At 33.0% G+C, this 17,426-nt stretch overlaps 1 protein-coding gene across 1 annotated transcript; it reads left to right on the forward strand.

Moving 5' to 3' along the window:
• The first annotated feature begins 206 nt into the window (after positions 1-206).
• On the forward strand, positions 207-16,954 carry LOC118202373 (proteasome assembly chaperone 4). Its single transcript, XM_035374550.2, has 2 exons — positions 207-461; positions 14,918-16,954. The coding sequence occupies exons 1-2, from the start codon at positions 446-448 to the stop codon at positions 15,262-15,264; spliced, it is 363 nt and encodes a 120-aa protein (XP_035230441.1). The 5' UTR covers positions 207-445; the 3' UTR covers positions 15,265-16,954.
• The last annotated feature ends 472 nt before the right edge of the window (positions 16,955-17,426 follow it).

Here is a 17,426-nt window from a genome sequence, read left to right on the forward strand (position 1 = left end):
TCTGCCGCTAGTCCGCAATTTAAAATTAAATTTATGAAAGGAAATCATTTACTCTGATTAAATGAGAATTATCTGATTTAATCAGAGTAAATGATTGTTATTCGAGATCTTTTGTAAAACTTCGTTAATATCCTACTATTCTTTTATTTTTTTTTTTTTACATTATGATTCAAACTTATTTAAAAGAATGATTAATTTCGATGGGCAGAAAGGTGTAGCATGAGATGCCAGATTAGACATATTGTTATAGGATTTTAAGTTTTATTTCATCCCAATATATTAAAAATCTGCTTTACTGTGAGATCGAAATTAAAAATTATCCGAGAGAGGAATTCAAGAAGAAGATTCTAAGAAAGATCATTATTTACATGCAGAGAGGCTATTAGTATTTCTCTCGATCTAAGAATTTTGGTATTATTTACTTCTGTTAATTCTCAGCCATCAAATGGAGCAAAATAGTGGTAAGTATCATTTAAAATTTAAAAAAAATATATTAAAAAGACATTTGTAATATTTATTCTCGTATTTTATATCTGTGTTAAAACCAATGCTATCCGTATTAATTTAAATACTTATATATTGACTTAATTATTATTTACGAATGCAATGTTTCATGTCTTATTTCGTGTGTAAATATGATAATAATTACAACTCAAAGTAAGCAAAAGATTATTACTTTCATCGGCAGATAAATTTTTTAGTCATAATTCATTTTTATGAGAGAAAAATGCTTTATGAAATTTAATTGCATAATTTGGGAAATCGTCTCTACTCTTATATGCGCCATCATATAGATCATCAGATATGGCGATATGTGTTCTGCGCGGGGTTTTGGCACGATTGCGTGTTTTATGGCAACCCTTTTGACTTTGAATACTCTTTTGCTGGAGTGTTTTAATTGCTCGTTGGTTCGTGCCGTGTGTGTTTTGAAATGGCTATGTTGCACTGAGAGACGTGGTTGCAAGAGGGTCTGGGAGATTATTTGGCTAAAGTGCAGAATCGCCCACTTATCTGATTGGCGTAATAAATAAAAAAATAAATAAAATAATAGGATAAAATAGGCTAAACATTACTGAATGGAATCATAAGAGTAAATAACTATTTCAGATCATTATTATAATTTATATAAAAAAAAGCTAAACATAACTGAATGGATGCCTGCATCGCTATTTCGCTACCGAGTTATCGCTAAAGCATAATTTCATCTCGTTGGTTGTTCAAACGTAATTTTCTATAATGAATGATGCCTTTTCTTTGAAAAAAATTCTCGATAAAGTGCAGAATCGCCGACTTACTTGTTTGCCGCTTTTTACAAGTGTAAAAACATCTGGAGTTTTATCAATTTTGTTTGACTTTTTAAGTGAAAATAGGTCAATGTGTACATGGATAAAGTCAAGGGAGTGCGCAATACCATTTTTGCGCAATTCTGGAATTTTTTTTTTAAGTGAAAATAGGTCGATGTGTACATGGATACCGAGTATGTGCAATTCTTAAAAACACACCAAGCAGTGGGCGATTCTGCACTTTTCCCGGATTATTTTTAGTGGCTGTGTATGATAGAAGTAAGGAAATGCTGATGCAGGATATTAAAGACTGGATTGAGCCTTTACAACTATTTTTTCGGATGGCTGGAAATCTTACAAGGATTTAGGAAAAAAAGGTTTTGAATATTTATTTGTGAACCATAGTATGAATTTTCTGGATATATAGTATGATTGTCTGGCTGTCATATAAATACGATAATGATTACGGGGTGGCATGTTAAAAGCGGAATGAAATTGGTATTTCTAGCTGTTCGAAAAAGCATTCTTTCATGGTAAGTGTATTTTATTTTATTCTTGTTCTTATTTTGTAGAATGTTATGTTCATTGTTTTTTTAGTATGAATTTCTGTCGTTATTGTTTTTTTTTTTTTTTTTTTTTAATTGTTTGAAATTAATTTTAGTTTATTTTGTTGATTATATGTTCAAAACGTGGTTTTTGGAGATATTTTAGGCTTAAAGTTTGAAATGTAGACAAAAAACTTAGATAGTAATATGGCACCGTGGAGTTTCTCGCCAAACATTTTTGGCTAGAAATTTGGCGACTTGAGAGCACATATAAGAGTAGTTCCGGGAAATCTCAGATAAGCGGCACTTGGTGCAGTTTTTTCCGGTATCTTGAATCCCAAAAATTCGCCATATTCTTGGGAGAAATTTTTTGACGCCAAGAGGGAAATGGCATCAAAAGGCGCTTTCGAAAAATTCCCTTTTCAGCCCAATATCGGGGGAAAAGCTCTGTTGAATGAAAATCGCGTAAGGCAATGTAACGTTTGTGTTGAGAAGATAAACTGTACCACCCAACCAGTATAGTGGTTAGCATCCTTGACTGCCGTGCTGAAGGGCCCAGGTTTGAATCCCAGAGAAGGCGTGGATGTTTGTAAATGTTTAATGTCGATGCAGCATTGTGGCACTCTATGCAGCGAGCCGAAAGTCCTCTCATGTGGTTTGGTGGAAAGGGAGAGGGGTGGAAGACAATGCAGTGCTGTGTGTGACAAATTTAAAGAGAAAACTATGCAGGAAAAATGAAAAATACAGGAGCATGCACATTTAATAAATAGATATCTCGTACTTGTACACTTTTGCTTTTCAGGAAAAATCGAGAAATTACCAGAATGTGCTCGCACATTTAAAAGCTTATATAAAAGCGAGGAAAAAAGCACCTAAGTTCAGTTTTGTTTAGAAAACTGTAGTTTACTGTGGCAAATTGTGGTGAAATCAGATTAGCTTTCTCTATTTTGAATTACCGTATTTGACGGGATATAAGACGCACTGGCATATAAGACGCACCCTTATTTAGAAGGCCACACACAAGGAAAAAAAGTTTCAATAGTCCACAATAACTTTAAATGTGGTTTCTTTTAGTTCTCACGTTTCGTAAAAGCCAAATAAACAATCATTGAATGCAATTACCAAACATATTGTTATTAAGGAAAATTAACAAACGGCAAGCTATTTTGAACATGATATGTCAATTTCAATAATGAATAAATGAATGAACGGCAAGCAATCAAACATAATACAAAACAAAGCAGAAACAACAAAAAAACACAGATTCAAGGAAAACGTTGCCTATCATGAAATTAGACTTTAATCACTTTCAAAACCATAAAAATCCTTTTCACTATCATCATCATCAAAAACGAGAAAATCATCAGTCTCAAAGATTAAGCCATGTCTAAGTACATGCCGTATTAAGGCGAAACCGCAAATGGCTCATTAAATCAGTTATGGTTCCTTGGATCGTACCTTACTACTTGGATAACTGTGGCAATTCTAGAGCTAATACATGCAGCAGAGCTCCGACCCTCTGGGGACGAGCGCTTTATTAGACCACTACTGTTTCCGTCATCGCTAGTATCACCTTCTTTGAATAATGCATCGTCTTCTGTTCCGTCAAGAGCATTACTGATTCCACACTTCTTAAAGGACTTAACAATTACTTCAGCCTTTTTGTCCTCCCAAGATCTTTTTACCCACTCACACACTTGTTAAATAGAAGGCCGCTTCTTCTACCTGAGGACGTGATGTGGCTCTCCTATCCACTTGTTCCATCGTTCTCGCACTTTTTCCTTAAATGGCTTATTCATCGATACATCTAAAGGCTGCAATTGGCTAATCAGTCCACCAAGAATGACAGCTATCTGGGTTTTTCTCTTGCTTTATTTATGGTTTCAGTTCTATGGGCGCTAAACTGATCCAAAACCAAAAGACAGGGTTTTCTTGAGTCCACCAGGTCGCCTCGCCCATACGTTCTGTAACCACAGTTTCATTCTAGCTTCGTCCATCTAGACTTTCAGATGACCATGAACAATTACACCCGTTGGAAGTTTTTCTTTCGGATGAGTTTTTCTTTTGAATATGAAAAAGTTTCTTCATAATCTGATGGCATTTTCTGTACAATAGTTGTTTTTGTGTGCATTGATAAGCTTTGCCTTTTCATGAACCTGTAGCACCAGCCCTCAGACCCTGAAAAGTTCTGATTCCCATGTTTTTCTGCAAATTCTTTGGCCTCATTGATTATCATTTTGGTTGAAACATCCCAGATTTCCTCTTATATATCACCCACATTTTTACGGCATTTTCAAGTTCAGGCCAAGATGGAGCTGGGCATCGAAGGTTATGTTTTTGTTTTTTAGCAGTCTTAAGTTGATCTTTCTGCAGTCGCCAAGTGCGTATCATTATTTCGGTAGGTGGTGGACCGAAATGCTTTGCTGCTGCTCTGTTTCCATGCACTTTGGCATAGTTTAACACTCCTAGTTAATACTGAATTGTATAGCTTAATCTCTTATTTCCTGTAGTCATATTTTCCAGGGATTTTTTTTTAAACAAATAGTTTTAAACACCGATGATGACACGTTTATACAGAGTAGCACCGATACCGACACGTGCATCAGCTGAGTCAAAGAAAGTCTTTGTAAAGAAGGAAAGGCTCCATAGACGTAATGTAACCGTCGAACCTGTTCGAACTTCGACATCAGCTTCGAGTTTTGGCGCTTTTTGGCAACAGATATTTCACGCATGCGCAAAATAATTATGGTAGATGTAGAAAAAGTTATGTGTGTCTAGACCTTTATCCAGGCTAAAAATAGCATTCAGTATTAAAGTTAACCTGTGTCCTTCACGTATAAGACTCACGTATAAGTAAATTTTTTGAGACCAAATTTAGGAAAAAAAGTGTGTCTTATATGCCGTCAAATACGGTAGTTATGTTGAATGTTGTTATTAGTTTAAAAGATAACTACTGTGAGATATTGGGATATTGTACGAATATCTAGAAAATTTAAGAATTTTGTTTTATTTGTTGTGATAATAATAAATTTTATTCATTTTTCATCGGATTTGTGCATTCAATTCATAACGAACATGTATTAACGAAACAATACAATACAAAATATATAAATTCTACATACATGAAAACTTGAATACAATGCAACAATATGTGAAAAAGGAATGAATTAAAAGGGAACTGAAAATACGAAGATATGAATATAAGGGAGTTCAAATTTTTTTTTTTTTTTTTTTTTTTTTTGTTAATTATCAAAATTCTGCAGATGCTCATAATTATCAATTTCTTAATTAAATGTGTATTAGAAATTAAATGTATGTCAAAGTGCATTAGGTAAAGTAACTGGAAAACAGAATAAATATTTAAACATTTCTAGTATTAAAATATGGACTTTGTAAGAAAGTTAAATAACCTTAAAATAACTTTAGTGATTAAAAATGGAAAGCTTAATATGGCATACTAGCTGACACCCGACCGCTATCTATTTGAATGTGAACCTAGACTTATATGGACAAAATGTTTAATTTCAAACTGATAATTAATGTAAATTTTTTAAAATTTAAAGTCAGGAAATACAGTGCCAGTCAGTGAATCTGTCATGTACAGATTTCCACATCACCCATGAGGTACTGTGTATTGGGATTCGTCCCCATTATCTAACTTGGCGGGAACCCCAGTAGGCTTATACCACGAAAAATTGCCAATATAAAACTGCGTTTTATATATATTTAACTGTTATCATAAGTTTCATGAAAATAAATGTTATTATCTTTGTTATCAAATTTTGTAATTGATGATAATTATTTATCCTTGATATTTTATGCCTGGCAATTTTTATAAATAACAACAATGTTTTTATTTTACCTCACAGTAATTTATTTCTCTTAATAATAACATTTATTTTCATGAAACTTATGATAACAGTTAAATATAAATGGGTACTATTTGGTTTTGAGGGCTGTAAAAAATCACCAAACTATTGTTGATGCCAGTGCTGCCAAAAATAATTGCGACAACCCTAACGCAAGAAAGGAAGTACTATAATAGTAAATAACTATTTAAGATTGATGTTTTAATTTAGATGAAAGATTTATTTCATATAATACTTTTTTTATTATTATAATTTATATAAAAGGGCTAAACATGACTGAATGGAAGTATAAGAATAAATAACTATTTCAGATCATTATTATAATTTATATAAAAATTGCTAAACATAACTGAATGAATGCCTGCATTGGTATTTCGCTACCAAGTTATTGCTAAAGCATAATTTCATCTCGTTGGTTGTTCAAACATAATTTTCTATAATGAATGATGCCTTTTCTTTGAAAAAAATTCTCGATAAACACAATCTGAAATCGGCACGTACGCTAGATTTAGCACGCTGTTAAATGGGCACGTTTGCTAGATTTGGCGCTTTTGCGCATACATTTTCGCTGAAATTTTTTACGCTCCTCAAAACGGAATAGTACCTATAAATGTTATTATTAACCTTATCATTTAAATGTTGCTTGTTGTAAACATTAAATGTTAAAATAGACATGGGATAATGTGAGCCATAAGTTTGACAAGGGAGCATATTTTGTAATCTACTGACAAAGTTGTGTGATCATCAGCATAAAGATTTATCTGCAGAGTCACGACACGCAACACAAAGTATCTACATATAGAAAGAAAATATCCCTTTCCTTTTCCCTATTTTAGTTAACATCTGAGCTAGCAACCTAAACACTTTTCCCACTGTTTGGCACCTCTCACCCAAGTTGGCAAACAAGGATTTCAAGTGCCGGTTATCTGAGTATTCCTCATAACTTTAGTGCAAATACCTAGGAAAAACATACACTAAATATAAATTATATTTAACAAATACAATTTATAAGTGCTACCTGACCAAAAACAGCTGAATTTAGCCAAAATAAGTCTGAAGTTTTCATTCGAAAATATTTTAATTCTGAACTTTATATAGTTAAGAAAATAATTTACAGATGAATAATGATGAAAAACAAATTGTCAGCTGAATTGGTTTCATATGATATGACTACCAAGATTTCTCTTTTTATATTTGTTAAAATTCAGTTTGAATTCAGTGAGTATTTCATTTTGTACATTTTAATGTTTTAGTGATTGTCTTTAAAATGACATCAAATATATCATTTGCAGCATGTCTTTTCCTCCAGAGAAACTCTAGTAGGTAGGACTTGAAGTGGTGGCCGAGCTGTTCCATGATGCTTTTTATTTCGCCATTTAGTACTTTCCCATACGCATTCTATATTTTGCATGTGTGTGCCAGTTTCAAAATTGGCGAAATGTATTTGTGATTTACTCTACAATGGATATACCCTGATTGTTTGAGTTCTGCTTTATAACTATTCCTACAGTCAGAAAAAATTGTTCTTTAATGTTCTTATTAATTTTGTTTGTTTGTGTAGAGGGACTACGATTGGGGACCATTATAAGAAATGTTTTGCTCTCTTTTCAACAAATCCTCCCAAAAATTCACTGTGCAGGCAACATTCTTCCAGCATTATATTTGCATCGCGTGAGCATGCTCTGGTCAATCTGTACAATGCATCCAGCCTTGCAAGTTTTCTCCCTTTCTTCGCCATTTCAAGAATGCAGATATTCTGAAGATAATTGTTCCAATCCACTACCATTTTGTCGGCCATAAAGAATTGATGGTGCAACTTATTTGTGGATTGTTTTGGATCCCAAGCTAAACTGGAATAGACAGGTATCTAAATAGATACCCATGGCCTAAATCAGCATTAAACTACAAACTAAAACAAATGGCGAATGAAAAGTGGCAACGTCAATAGGAACAAGGGCCACAAGGACGATGTACATTCCAACTACTACCCAAGGCTGATGAAAATACCACAATATCAACCTACTTCCTAACCCAGTACATCTCGGGTCACAGTCCCTTCTCCAAGTATTTTTATGATCGCAATATGGCTACGTCGTATAGATGCATATGCGGGGAAAGCAGAGACCCTGAACATTACTTGTTTCAGTGTCCGTTAACGTCAGCCCATCACATTCGCCATCCTACTGATACTGGAATAGAATTTAGAAGATTCATCATTAAGCACCGTAAAGTTTTCCAAAACATCAAAAATATTATTGATTTTGTACACTGCCAAGGACTGGACCTGTGTCATCCATAGCTTACAACCCAACATAATCCTCTAAGTTCATAAATGCAGCAATAAGAATATCCACTCTCATATTATACAAGAGTGCCTTTAGAAAACATGCTTAAATATCTCCATTTATTGAAACAACTGTGACTTTTCTCATACTACTCAAACTACGAACTATGAACTACTTCATACTGTGGAATGTGTGACAGATACACCAGTACTACGTACTTAACACTATTTATCATGAAATGAATTCATAAACTGTATGCTGAACTATGAACTGCACTATGAATGAACTTATAAACTGTGAACCGTGTAACAAAAAAAGGAAACAAACAACGAACCACATACCATAAACACTCCCCCCCCCTGCCAACAAAGCTCCAAACCGAAACACAAAAGAAATATGTATATACATCTGTAAATAACTTATTGTAATTATCCATTGTAATTATTGTATTTATCCATTTAACTGCAAAGTACCCGTGGGAAGTATATCTTAAACAATATTGTCTGCAATGTAAACAAATTCCCGAGCATGGTGTTAGCGTGCCCGGTCAGGGTACACTTCCATAGATGGTTAGTGCAGTGGGGCAATACCAGTTTTGCCCATGGCGATGTTTTGGTACCCCCTGTACTTCTTTCTGTCGGTCTATTTCAGAATATTTTGTATTAACTAAACTGGAATAGACAGGTCTAAAATGACTGAAAGAGAAACTGGGTGCTTAAAAAAATTGCTAGTATGAAATGGGAATCTTACCAGAATGTACTTACCACAACCTAGACCTCTTACATTCATCCAATTCATGACTATTGTGCAGTATTACTTATAAGAGCACCTGATTCCACTTTTTCGAGATTGAATAGTGTCCCAAACCGAGCACTTCGGCTCATTACTGGCAGAACCAGATTTAGACTTCATAAGGCCCTAAGCTATTTGAGATATAGAGCCCTTTATAAGTCTCTTATAATCTATTTTAATACTTTTTAGACTACATTTTAAATTTTTTTGTGCCCTAAGCTATAGCTTGTGTAGCTTATACATAAATCCGGCCCTGATTACTGGTGTAGCTTTTTCAACCCCTGTGGTAGCCATGGAACTGCAAACTGGCCTACTTAATTTGGCTAATCATCGCTTTGACTATAAAAGATTCCTCCATAAAGACACCTTTTGGCCTAACTGTGTTCCAGCTCAAACTAGAACAAAGACTCAAAATTCTTTCCTTATGATGATTGATTAACTATCAAGAAATATGAGGCTTCCCTTAACCCGTTCAGTACGGGCGTGTCATATATGCATCAGCAGCAAACATTATCTCACGGCCTAGTGTGTCATATTTGAATCTCCATTTAGTTCACTCTATGGCCGGGCGTACCACATTTGACTTTTTAGATAGAACATTTAATTAGCATTTTTTTATTGCCGCTAGATGTAGCTGTATGTCTGTTATGGTGAAATATATCGAAAGTTAAGTGTGTTTACCTTCATTCCTAGGCAATGTTTTTTATTTTTGGCATTTTGTTTCAGAATGAGAGTGAGATTCGTGGGTGGGTGTTGAGCAATGTAATGTCTCTTTAACTAGGTCATTTGATACAAACAAATGCATGTGTTCTCGCTGCATTGAGGTACTTTTTATTTTTGCAATATAGTGGGATAGACGTTCTATCATTAGAGGATTTTTTTTATTACTCTTAGATTTTCCCTTTTCTCTTATTACTCTTAGATTTTTCGGGCTTTGAGATGAATATCAGCGAAACGTATTTTTTTTAATGGCAAACGAAAGTAGTATATAACCGTAGAATATACACAAGTGCTAATTCGTTAATGTTGAGTAATGTAATGGCTCTTACTGCATCATTTTGTATAAACAAATGAACATGTTCTTGATGCTCTGGAATACTTTTAATTTAATTTATTAATTTTCTTCTTTTCTTTTATTTTTTTATCCATTATAGTGGAGTAGATGTTCTATCATTAGAGACTTTTTTATTACTCTAAGTTTTCCGGCATTGAGACGATTATTTTGTATCACTTAGCGAATGGTCTCTCTCTTTTTTTTTTTTTTAAATGGCAAAACTAAAGCACTATCTGACCATAGAACATATACAAATGCTAAATGAGTCAAATTTGCTGAGTAAAATAGCAGCAGATATTATATTCCTGTGACATGTGCAACGTTGGACTTTGTGTACACCCATGTTTCAAAGAATATCATATACTATCTCATTTTGAAATATTGCTTACTTTTCGTTGTTTGCTCGTTGAATTTTTATGAAAGACAGTTTTAATATTTTTTTATTTTAATTGTGTGTTGTGTTAAATAAAATCTGCGATTTTTTGGATATTTTTCCATATATGCAGTCAAAAGTCTTTAATCCGGACTCAACGAGACTTTGACGATTCTGGATTATCGATTTTTCCAGATTATAGATTATCAGTTTAAATCTGGTAAGATGGCATGCAGAAATTATAAAATTAAAAATATGAAACCGTAATTTATGAAATAAAGAGCAATTATGATGTAAAGTGTATCAAAATTTACAGAAAAGAAAAAAAAGCTTAATATTTATTTGTTTACTTTATTAAACATTTCTTTCAATGCGCGCATGCGTAAAGCATACATTACATATAGCCGAAATTAGAAAATTGCAACCAGAAAACTATTTGATTTGTATTCGTGATATTTATAATGAAGAGGAATTTGATTTAAATCATATCAAAGACAGAGTAGATTGAGATGAAATACTACATTTAGTAAGGAATTATAAGGCAAATAAAATAAAAACATCTGCTCTGAAGATAAGAATAGTGCTGACAGATCAACTTCCAGTTCATTGTGCCGCAATGCTGCCCCCCCCCCCCCCCGTGCAGAGCAGAGCAGCGTGAAATTGATAAACAGATTTCGGAATAGTTAGAGAAATAAAGGAGCCTTTATCCATTTTTTGCGTTCGAAATATGCTTTCCCTTTGTAGATCCTTTGGCAGCTCCAGCATCAGAAATTCTGTTTGACATAATCGAAAGTTCCAACTTACTTTTATAAAATTACTTTTAAAAATTTTAATGACTGCAATGACAGTCTGCAAAAAATAATAAGTCGGATCCAATTCGAAGATTAAGGCACAACGCAATCTACAACATTAACTGAAATAGATAATTAGCTAATTTTAGCTTAGCTTATACCGTCTGTTATACATTAAAAGCGCATGCGCAAACGTATTATGCGCATGCATACACACATGCACAGAAAGGTTGTAGCTTTGAGGTCCGAATTATAGATCATTCCGGATTATGGGTGTCCGGATTAACGACTTTTGACTGTATTTATTTGTGGGATAAGGGGAAAATTATATTATTCTATAACGAGTATTTTATAAAAATTTTAAGGAAAATATAATAATAAAGCTTTAAAATTAATTCTGACAACTACCTGAATATTCTTCTCATAATGTACCAAAAATTGGAACAATTGGATGAAAAATTTAATTTATACGAATTTTTTTCTAACACTAGGCTTAGCAGCATGACTTGCCCGTCCCCACAAAACGACACATCTGGTTAACACTCCGTCCCAAGACAACGCTTCGGTAACAGACGTGCCTGTCGTGAACGGGTTAAGTTGTTTTATTGTTTTTAAACCTTGTATCTTTCCAGGCTTTTTGCATTATGCAGGAGCAGCTTTTGGCTTGATTATTAGCATTGAAAAGAGTTCTTCTCTCCATGTTAAACTCAAAACTATAGCACTGGCTACTACCTATGAGAGATATCCTACAGTGCACTGGACTCGCATCTATACTGATGGCTGGAGTCTTTTCAGAATTATTTCGATTGTGTGACACATTTGGACACTTTTGTGACAACTTTAATGCTGAATTGCATACAATTTTGATGGCCCACCTAGTCATAGCAATATTCCTGGCAATGAGCAGGCAGACACACTCCTAAGGAGGATTGCGGTTTTAGCCAACCTGAATTACATGTTCCTCTTAGGCCCATATCACACATGCATTTGTTTCATACAAACAACTGTTTCAGATAGTTTTTCTGCCTGGTTTACTATTGAAAGAAAAACACGAGATTTTTTCCTTCCTTTCGAAAAAAATTGCAAGTTGTTCGTTTTCAACCTATCAGCTATCGGCTTGTTTGTAATGGAGAACCAGTTTCCCCTTTACATGTTAACCCTAAAGTGATCTGTGGTGACTGGCTGTTGGGACAAAGCAGAAAATTGTTCCAAATAGTTGTTCTTTCGAAACAAATGGATGTGTGATAGCAGCCTTAGAAGCATCAAATGGACTATTAGACAGCTCATCCTTAAGGCCAGACTCTGTCATTACAGAGATGTTGCCAGTGCAAAGAACTGATGCTGCTTATTGGACAAAAAGATGTGTTTCTCTGCCAAGAGCTATTGTTATAGTTTGTCACAGATTCATGCCGCAGTATGATTACTTATAGGCTCATCTTTTTAGATTTGGACTTGCTGATTCCCCAGACTGTATGCCTCTGCTGCAATGACAGGACAACTTTTTTCTCGTACTGCTTTGTGAGATGTTCTTTCATCGGACTTCTTTATGACTTTGCCAACAACTACAGGGGTAATTTCCTTTATTCAACTGCAAGGTACCATATGCTTGTAAGAGTTGGCGAGCAAAATAAAAAAAAAAAGGGGGGGTCCACTTTTGCTTTGAAATTATCAGTCTTTTCAAATAAAGTAATTATTAAGTTAGTAAGTTGGATAGTTGCTTCATAAATTTCATTTATTTCTTTGGAATTCCACAAAATGTGAATATTTATTACTGTATATAACCCAAGAACTTTTGGAACTTTTTCTGAAGCTAAATTACAGAGGTCAGCTTATATATGCATTCGCTAATCTTGCAAAATATGTAGTAACTTTTCTGTTAGCCAGACACAAAGAATAAATCACCAAACATAGCACTTTTTAGTTATTATTTCTATAGTCTGTAGTACTTAAGCTTATGAAAAAAGTTAATTTTAAATGAAATAAATTATTTATTTTATGAAAGTGAGTTGTTTTATTTTCGAAATTGTTCATATTGCTTTGTTGTCGCAAAAATGAAAATAACACGTCACCAAAACAAAAATAACACTAGCATAGATGTCACAGATCATACGGGACAGCAAATGACTGGAAAAAATGTCCTAACTTCATACAGAGTTAAACGATATTTTTTTATTACATACCTGCCACACTTTTTGGTAGAATTTTTAACACAATTAAATGTGCTTAAACAAACATGCACACAAAAATGTTTCAGTTCATTTGGGTGCTGTTATTTGATTTCATTGTGTGTTTAGTCTTTCTTTCACAGGCACCAATAAGCATGGCAGGTGCATAATGGAAAAGTTCCAATAAAACTGTCGTCTTTTTCATCTGATGTTTTACTTTGCAACAGTTCATTGGAAAATATTGCACCATTTTACCAGCTTGGCTTGAATTTTACAAGAATTTTTTTTCTGCATTCCGCAATTTTGGTTTATATGCAAGTTTTGAATTTTGGGTAAATCTTTAAGAAAAAATGTACACTTGGCTTTTATTCAGAAATATTTATTTCTTTAATATATATTTTTTGATGAATTTCACAAATGTACTTAATCCCTCATCAGCCTGATATCAAGCGATCTTGGTGAAACTTCCTTCAAATTTGAAAATGTTTTAAATAAATAAAGAAAGCAAGTGATAGATGAATGTGAAGTTTTAAATAAAAAACTTGACTGAAAATAGCAAAAAGTTGTGAAGCAGCTGTGAACTTTTTTGAAAAATGCTGAATGAAATATCAACAGTACTACAGTCAAGTACCGAAAATCCGCCGATCTGAAATCCGCTTTGCCTCTCAAAATATAAACATTTAGTTTATAGGTTCCGGAAACCGCAACATGGAGTGTGAAATATCGAAGAAAAAATAGTTACTGGATAATGACGTCATAATTACCAAATAATAATGAGTCATAACGGAAATACCAAACTATTGGCATCATGATAAAAGATTTTTTCCTCCAATCTGCATCGAGGTGAAAAAAGCAGACAATTAACTCTTTTAAGTTCACGCTGTTGTACTTTCTGAGCTTTGTTATTTCACGAGATTGTTTAGTGATGCTGTTTTTTTTTTATCCGGATATTTTGTGGATAAATTAAGAATATTTTTAAATTTCAGCGCTTTTTAATACAATGGCAAATAAGAAACGCACTCGTGATTTTACTGCTTGCAACGTTGAAAAACGTAAACACGTTCCATTGATGGTAATGAAAAAAATGGAAATTCTGCTAAAGATGGAGGCAGGTGCTACTGCTCGGTTTATAGCAGGATCATATGGAATTGCCACACAGACTGTGTATGCTATACGGAACAGTAAAGAAAAGCTGTTGAAATTTTACAGCAACAGTGATTCTAACCCCGGAATATGAAACCAGAAATCTTTACATGAGGCGAAATCAGCAAACCTCGATGCTGTCTTGTACGAATGGTTCCGGCAGTGGCGGAGTGATGGGGGTACCTATTTCAGGATTTCAGGAAAAGGGGAAGCTGATTTAAAAATATAGGAGCCTAATATAAATGAACAATATAATATAATCAGTTTATATATGTAATAATAATTGAATGCATATGCATTTAATTATTGTATTAATGTATATAATAATTTAATTAAATGTATCTAATATGCCGTATTTATTTTGCACTTTTAGTCTGAATATTATCTTTTCTATTCTGAAATTCGCACAACCTCTGGTCCCAAGCGTTGCAGATTTCTGGACTTTTACTGTATCATGTCGTAGGAATGTCAAGTGAAAATCTTAATCTTCATTCATCCTTTGGATGATGATGACATTTCTATTTTTTTTTCATAATCTTTTAAAACTTATATGAATTTTAAACATTTATTATTTTTAAAAGTTAGTTTCCTTTCTTTAATTTGCTTTTCTGTTTCAGAACCTGGCTTTATTTCTCACATATTTGAAGATACACTGCTAGATGTGCCAGTGACTTTTCTCCTTCTGAAGATGAAAGAATGCCTTTTTATTTGGGTTGGTGATCAAGGAAACTTTGACTCTCTTGCTGTTGCTATGAATACACCTTATAGTAATATTCCTATCTGTTCTTCAGTTATGGGATATTTTGCTGATGATGATAGTTGTTCTTTAGCATTAAAACTTAGTAAAAGAACAAATAAGCAAATTTTTGCTAGTTACAATCTAGCAACTAATAATAATAAACTTAATATCTTAGTGCATGACAGGATAATAAAAGAATTGACAGAGCATCCTGAAAAGTTTTGAAAATATTTTTAATAATGAACAAATTAAAATAATGTGTTTCGTCAACCATATGGATGAATACTCATATACAGGATATGAACAACAGCAGTTTGTATATATGTGTATAATCACATACTACTTAAAAATTAATTTTAAGAATTAGAATCTTGTAATGTTTTATTTATGCTTATCATTTCCATGTGGTATTAATAATACAATAAATATTAATTTCAGAGTTCATAGAGATGAAAGAAAATGTAAACAGCTAAGCTGATATTTTTAGCAGCTCAAGTTATGTCTAAACCAAAATGTATTGATTTTCACTGCTCATTGTGAATCTAATACTGTACTATGTAAATAATAATTTTGATTTAAATATGAAAAACAGAATTTTGTTTAATATTTTATTATTATTAATGTTTTTATATTACATGGTTATGGTTTTTTATAATTCAGACGAATTCTTGATGAATATGTAGAGATATGCTTCAACCAGGAATCAAATCTGGAATGTCTTAGTTATCTGAGAAGCATGCTTTCACTTCACTATCAAAACTAATGCTTACTCATTTTTAATTTCTCTTGAAACATATCAAGTTTATTTTTACCACTTTTCCATCATACCCAATACGCCCTAAAAGAAGAGAGAGGGGTGACTTTTTTTAGGACCAAGGCGTTTGGTTACGAAGTACCTTTGCAAATTAATTGCAATTATCTCCACATCATAATTAAGAAACACAAATTAAATAAGAATAAGCATTATCTAAAGAGTAAAGAAACAGAACTGTTACAATTTTTAGAGGAAAAGGTCAATTCATGAAACATCAGGCCTTTTATGTTTTGAGAAACGTATTTAATACCATGATCTTTTTTGAGCCTTCATTAATGTAGCCATATATCAATGCATCAGTAAGTTTTAGTATAATTTTACATGGATAGTTAAACCACTGTAAGCTGGTGCTGGATTCATATAATACTTTGTATATTATGTCTCACAAGTGTTTCAGTGCTTCTTCATATTATTAGAAAATTATGAAGTCCAAATCATGGTAGTAAAGTTAGTGGAATGTCTCTCAATTTATTTTGCAAGTCTTTTTAAATTTTGCAACATATATTTGGTCTACTGGAAACTTCTCTCCGTTCCTATGACAACAATTTTCAATACGTAAGCGCATGTTTATTTGGCGCTTGTTTGGCTCTCTATTTTTATCGCTTATTGTATATATACTGACATAGCAAATTAACTAAAAAGTGTTGATTCAAGTTAGTCTTAAGTGTGAATGGCGATAGTGTACTATTGATAAAGTTCATTTACGCCACTGTATTTTATATGAATTTTAACAAGGAAGAAATGCTAAAGAAGCAGGTAGAAATTTATTGAAAGTGTTTGGTGAACATGCAGTTTCTGATAGGATATGCAGAAGATTGTTTGAAAAATTTGAAAGAGGTGATTTCGACCTTTTTGATAAGCCACAATCTTTGATTGACGATGATGTTGTTGAGACCATACTGAAGTGAGATCCTTTTCTGACAACATCGGAGATGACAGAAAGGCTTAATTCAGCTCTTTAAACCATTTTGAACCATATTCGGATATTTGCATAATTTTGAATAAATTTATCGTATATATTTATACGTCCTAAAAATCTTTGTAATTCTTAAACATTTTTATGGGTTTCTAATTTTTTAATAAACTAAATATTTGCATTACTGGGCTGATATTTTCCTGCTTGAACATATCCTAGAAAATTTACTTTTTCTTTAGCAAAGTTACATTCAGATTGTTTTAATTTTATATTCTCTTTTTTACATATGTCAAATATCAAAATTTGGGGAACACACTATAATATCATCAAAATAATTTAAGGCAAACTGAATCTGATAATTGCTTAGAATTTGCCTAAGAGCTCTTTGGAAAACAGCTGGAGAATTTTTCCAACCAAAAGGTAATCTATTGAATTCATAAAGGCTAAAATTTGTGGTAAGTGCTAATTTTTCAGTATCTTTTTCATTTGATTTTATATGCCAATAACCAGATGCTAAGTCTAACGTGGGAAAAATTTTTGCTGCATCAGTTCCAGGAATCAGTTTAGAATACGTTTTAGTAATTTGGTTAAGTTTCCAATAATCAATATACAATCTCGTTTTTGAATTTTCATCTCTCTTATAAGCTACAGGTTACA

The sequence above is a fragment of the Stegodyphus dumicola genome, chromosome 2 (assembly GCF_044657685.1).
Source record: "Stegodyphus dumicola isolate Sdum_Otavi_A_Nest chromosome 2, ASM4465768v1".
Lineage (NCBI taxonomy): Eukaryota > Metazoa > Arthropoda > Arachnida > Araneae > Eresidae > Stegodyphus > Stegodyphus dumicola.